This window comes from Bactrocera tryoni, chromosome 2 (genome assembly GCF_016617805.1).
Source record: "Bactrocera tryoni isolate S06 chromosome 2, CSIRO_BtryS06_freeze2, whole genome shotgun sequence".
NCBI lineage: Eukaryota > Metazoa > Arthropoda > Insecta > Diptera > Tephritidae > Bactrocera > Bactrocera tryoni.
This window is the reverse complement of record NC_052500.1, coordinates 43204317-43210316: the sequence shown is the minus strand read 5'-3', so window position 1 is coordinate 43210316 and position 6000 is coordinate 43204317. Positions and strand designations below refer to the sequence as shown.

The following is a 6000-nucleotide window of genomic DNA, read 5'->3' as shown; positions in this document are numbered from 1 at the left end:
TGAGATCACTTTTAACAAAATTGAGGGCGTTGTATACCATTTTCCTCGAACAACTCATAATTTCAGCAATCTGAGTTGGATTTTTGACTTTTTTGTGAAGATCAAATAATATTCTCCGTTTTTCGATATTACAATGCACATTTCTGCCCATTTTGAGTATATGTTAATTTTCTTTTATAGTTATAGTTAAAACAGCGTATTTTTTGCACGATTGCTATTTAATAATGAATATTTGTACAAATAACTATTTCATTGTCCAATCAAATTTGGTTACTCTCCGATTGAAACGAGTAACAACAAAAAAGTAAGCATGATAACGTACACTTACCGTTAAAAGTTGTTAAAATCAAGCCATACACTAACTTCGGAAATTGTTACGATTCACTTACTTATTAAAACAGAAAACTTATTTTATAAGTGTCGTTTTTCTTTGTAAATGACTGTAAGACAATGTTAAATAAATAAAGCAACTATTAACATAAACTACATTTAAATTCAAAAGAGCCGTTACCAGGACCGAGGACATCTTCACAAGCAATAGAATAATTTACGGCAAATAGAACACCACCCATAAGTTCAATTGTAGAAGTACTCTTCTGTACAGAAGAACTATGTATTACTTCATCAGAAGGACGTTTACGCTTCGGGGCGAGCTTGGAGAAATCATAAGAATCATTTAGTGTAGTAGCGTGGAAAAAAAAGCTCAATCACAATTTGAGATGAGTGTATAATGGCTCACAAATATTCTCGAACCATTGCACAGAGCTATGGAATATTTAAGCGGCAACTATGAAGTTTACCCACGACAGTCGGGTCTACGTAATCGGAACGGACACGGATTTTTATCCGGCCAAGGACTGTCAACTCGGTAGAATTCTGCCGCTACAGCAACAACAAGTTTCGGTGGTGCTGCTTTAGTACTGTCTGGGAACTACCGACAGATCGGCCATTTTTGGCTTATATTAAGAAAATGATATTAGCGATTAATGTTTAAGTAACCGTTCTTATTGTGAAGTGTTGAAACAGTTCAATTGACCATAAATATGCGAGTACAATTGTAAACTGATCTACCCTCAGAAATAATCAATCGCTAGATACAGGGTTGGTATAATAGAGGATAATGCATTTTACCGGCAGGCAATTTTTGCATACTACACAAAAAAATTTATTGATTGAAATTATTCCTGAAATTAAGAAGTTAATTATTTCAATTATAACTGGTAATCGGGTTACACTAGCGTTCAAAAATGCAACAGTTATTACTGATGAAAATGAGAACGTATACATAGGTATATTCAAATTGTGCTTCTAAATTATCTAGATATAACCAGAATAATGTGATGGCTTACATAATCTTTAGTGGAAAATGGGTTTATCATTAAATACTATACATATATTGTTAAAAATTAAGAATGCTTTCATTGTCTTAAATGTCATCATTTAAGGATTTTGAAAATTACTCAGCAACGCGTACCCGCTAGTTTATTATAATGAGTTGATGTGATTGTCCGACCAGCGGGTCGGAATTCATTATATTAGGGATATAAGGTTTCAACCAATTACATTCATATTCAGCGTTAAACCACAAAATTTTTAACATAAATTCTCCATTTGCTTTTAATAAAGTATAACACATGTGGAAAGTCGGAAAATATTATATAGGGAATAATAGGGGCTGCGAAATACTTGTAAACATATTTTCTAGCAATTTTTTAAATATCTGACATGGCTATTGCGAACATTTTTTCTTGGTTTTTTGCTTAAATATTATATTTAACTGTTCAAACCCAAGGTATTATAACCGAATAAAGCAACACCTCATCTTCTTCCGAAACATTCGAAGATTTTTGCAGACTAGTTGCTATGATGGTGAGCAATAAAATACCACGGTTAACATGTTGGTAGAAGGAAAAAAAATAAAAAATAAAAAAACAATTTACTAAATTAATGTAATGTAATGTATGTACAAATTTCTAAACATACCTGGTTGCGTTATATCTCTTGTAGATTTTACACTCATCTTATTAATATCTTCATAATTCGATTTTATTGAGACATCTTCTAGCATTGGAAAACCAATTCCTAGATCAATCTCAATCGAAGATTTTATATTATTCTTTTGAGGGTGTATGCAGCTTTCCAAATGTAGCATCATTAAAGCACATTTAGTATGATCTTCAATCCTTTGGTCTGTTAAAGGTATATGTCGTAATGTGTTGACAAAAATTTCAGCTGTTGATGGATCTAAATAAATATTTGCTGTAAACATCGAGAATAGAGTTGAAACAAAATCAGTCCGACATTCATAATTATATTTATTCAGTGATAGATCATACATCCCACTAAAAGCAGTTAAAACATTTGCCACAATAGTCTAAAAAAAATTAAAAAGTTTTAATAATAAAAATCGAAGATTGTATTATCAGAAAGAAAATACCTTGGTGATATCATATTTAACATTATTTGGAGATGAATTTAGAACTTGGAATATGCATTTTTGTTTGGAACAAATAAGTTCTTGAACAATGGTCTCCAAATCAGTTCCTGAAGAACAGATTTTACTGTTTAATATCTGGAAAAAATATATTTATTATTTTACTATGATTTGAATTGTTTTTTCACAGGCAAACATTCTGAAGGAAATTTTAAGCCTTTTTAAAGTATGACTATACCACAACAATTTGTAACATCCGGTTTGTTTATACAAGACCAAATTTTATAGAAATTCATAGAAAAAAAAGATTTAAATTTTGAAATTCTTTTCTCATACTTTATTTTATATTTACTTCATGTTTTCAAACACAAAGACCTCTCAAAATCTGCCAACAATCGTATTTAATGGGTCATATGCAGTTATAATTAAAAAAAAAATCGATTTTTCTTAATCCACATATACATAATTAAGAATACACACAGAAAATTTCATATCGTTCGGGTAAATATTTTCGAAGTTACATTCAAATTTGAAAAGGCGTCAGAGTGCTTGGAAGTGCATTTCATACTTTAAACGCGTTTTCTTCAACATTACTAGAAAACAGCTGTTCGTATCCCCTAAAACTAAACGAGATAGGGTTATATATAGAAATGATCAGGATAACGAAAAAAGTTGAAAATCGGTTGACTGTCTGTCTGTCCATCCGTTCGTGCAAGCTGTAACTTGAGTAATAATTGAGATATCTTGATGAAACTGGGTATGTGGGCTCCTTAGGAGCGTTTGTAGATGGACATAATCGGACCACTGCCACGCCCACAAATTGCCATTAACCGAAAACATATAAAGTGCCATAATGCGCACTAAATTAAGATATAAAGCTGTAATACCACTAAACCACTACCTAAATCACTTAAGTTACAACCACCAAATTTGCTGAGTACAAATCTTATGAGAACTTCTACCGACAGTGTGAAAATGGATGAAATCGGAAGATAACCCCGCTTACTCCCCATACAACGGTACTGTTAAAAACTACTAAAAGGGCCATAAGTCAATAACTAAATACGCCAGAGACATTAAATTTTACCACCAAGATAGTATGAGACAGCTTTATGGGAATCGATGTGAAAACTGGACGATGGGCGTGGCATCGCAAACTTTTTGGTGAATTTTTAGACCCGGTACCCATAGTTGATTAAACTGATTGGACCTTATCAGTGTGGCTTTAGACCTGGCAAATGAAAACTGACCAAATATTCACCATGCACCAAATTTTAGAAAAGACCCGTGAAAAGAGAATCGACCGTACCACCTCTTCGTCGATTTCAAAGCTGCTTTCGACAGCACGAAAAGGAGCTGCCTTTATGCCGCGATGTCTAATTTTGGTGTCCCCGCAAAACTAATACGACGTTTAACAATACTAAAAGCTCCGTCAGGACCGGGAAGGACCTCTCCGAGCCGTTCGATTCCAAACGAGGTTTTAGACAACTTCTGGAGAAAATAATTCGAGCTGCAAAACTAGAGGTACAGAGAAGGTACCATCTTCTATAAGAGTGTACAGCAGCTGACGTACACCGATGATATTGATATCATTGGCCTAAAGAACCGTGCCGTTAGTTCTGCACGTTCTAGTGGTGAACGAGGGCAAGACGAAATATCTCCTGTCGTCAAGCAAACAGTCGTCGCACTCGCGACTAGGCATACACGTCACTATAGACAGTCATAACTTCGAAGTCGTAGATAATTTCGCCTATCTTGGAACCAGCATCAACAATAACGTTAGCTTTGAAATCCAACGCAGAATATCTCTTGCCAACAGGTACTACTTCGGAGTGAGTAGACAATTGAGAAGTAAAGTCCTCTCACTATTAGCGTCCTGTTATATTGTGCATCAGCATGGACAATGACAACATTTGATGAGTCGACTTTACGAGTTTTCGAGAGAAAAGTTCTGCGAAAGATTTATGGTCCTTTGAGCATTGGCCACGGCGAATATCGAGGAAACATAGTACACAGTTTACAATTCGACTTAGTTGATTTTATTTATAGCATTTTTACTCTATAGCACCAAAGTTTTGTTTCATTCTGATTAGAACTAGTTCCAGTTGAATTAATATTTCCAACCATTTCTGCATTGAGGATTTCACAGATAATTAAACAGCTAAACATATTGTACTGTAATAATACTTGCCAATACGGGAATATATCCTTTCAATTCTTTGATTTTGATTGTTCAGTGGTCCGACATCGGCGATTCGGTCTATTGATCAGTTTCTGAAGAGAAAATGGTGTGTGCAAAATTTCAGATCGATATATCAACAAGTAAAGAAGGGCTAAGTTCGGGTTCTATCAAACATTTTATACTTGCAAGACTCAAAGTCAGGGAAATACCTTAAGATGTAAAACATCAACCAGAGGAAAAAAACTAAGAAAAGTCAAGTTTGAACATATTTTTAAACAACATAAAGTAAATTTTTTTGGTCAAAAAGCACTTATTTTCAATTTTTAAAAAATTGTCCAATTTTACACTTTGTTTGGAATTTTCTTAGTTAAACTAGAAGATAAGTTATTAACAAATATGAATCTCTTTAAATTTTTTGTTTTCGATAGAAATTGCAACGTGCATCCTGCCTGCCGTCCGACAAATGCACATGCGAGATGCATCGGGCAAGTGCAACCCAAAGTCAGAATATCAAAGATTTCGTATCCAAAAAATTTTCGTATGATGTTTAAATACATAACTATAAACCCTAGACATTACGCTTAAATCAATTAATCCTTCCAAAAAAAATTTTCTAAAAATCGATTTTTTAAAGCCTCTAAAGTAGGCTCCCCCCTTAACTAATATTTATCATGCCACATACTGAAACAATGTTCCCTAGGTTACATCAAGGTACCTCATATACAATCAGCATTCATATGGAGCAAACCGGATATTCGAAAATTCTGGTAATAAATATATGGGGTTTTCACCCAATTGTATCTAATTTATGCTCAAAATTTCTCCCTTAATTTCAATTGTATATCTCACACATTCAACTATAGATACTAGGGCCAAATATTCGGTATCTAAGTACTTGAACAGTTTTTCTTTGATTTGGAATGTTTTCGATCATAAGGTGGCATACTTTAAAGAAATTATTCGTGCGAAATTGCATCCCGTTATAACGTTTACTTTTTATGTTATGTAATGGAAAGTGAGAGAATCAAGTGGAATTTAAAACTTCCCATATAACGGAAGTAGGCGTGGTTGTAGACCGATTTGGCCCATTTTCACACTGTGATATAGGAATATGAGAGGAATGCAGCGTACTAAATTTACTCGACATCGGTCGATCGAGTCCCGAGATATGTGATTTCACAAAAGAGTGGACGGTGCCACGTTCATAGTCCAATTTTCACACCGGCTCCCATAAAGCCTTCTCACACCATCTCGGAGGAAAAATTAATTTTCTCTGGTGTAATTAGTTATTGATTTATTGCGCTTTTAGTAGTTATATTGAAAGTAGGCGGAGTTTTATAATATTTGCGCTAGGCAATTTTGGTTGTTGCTTTAGTAGTTTAGA

The 6000-nt window shown here is 34.0% G+C and overlaps 1 protein-coding gene across 1 annotated transcript in view; it reads right to left on the bottom strand.

The window, feature by feature from the left end:
- Positions 1–1456: 1456 nt before the first annotated feature.
- The window catches only part of LOC120769716, a 28958-nt gene continuing 24414 nt past the window's right edge, over positions 1457–6000 (bottom strand). Inside the window, exons 7-9 of the mRNA XM_040096855.1 lie at positions 2438–2572; positions 1984–2374; positions 1457–1861 (exon numbers count right to left, since the gene is read on the bottom strand). Coding sequence (XP_039952789.1) covers positions 1782–1861; positions 1984–2374; positions 2438–2572 — 606 coding nt within the window. The 3' untranslated portion in view covers positions 1457–1781. The remainder of the gene's footprint in view (positions 1862–1983; positions 2375–2437; positions 2573–6000) is intronic.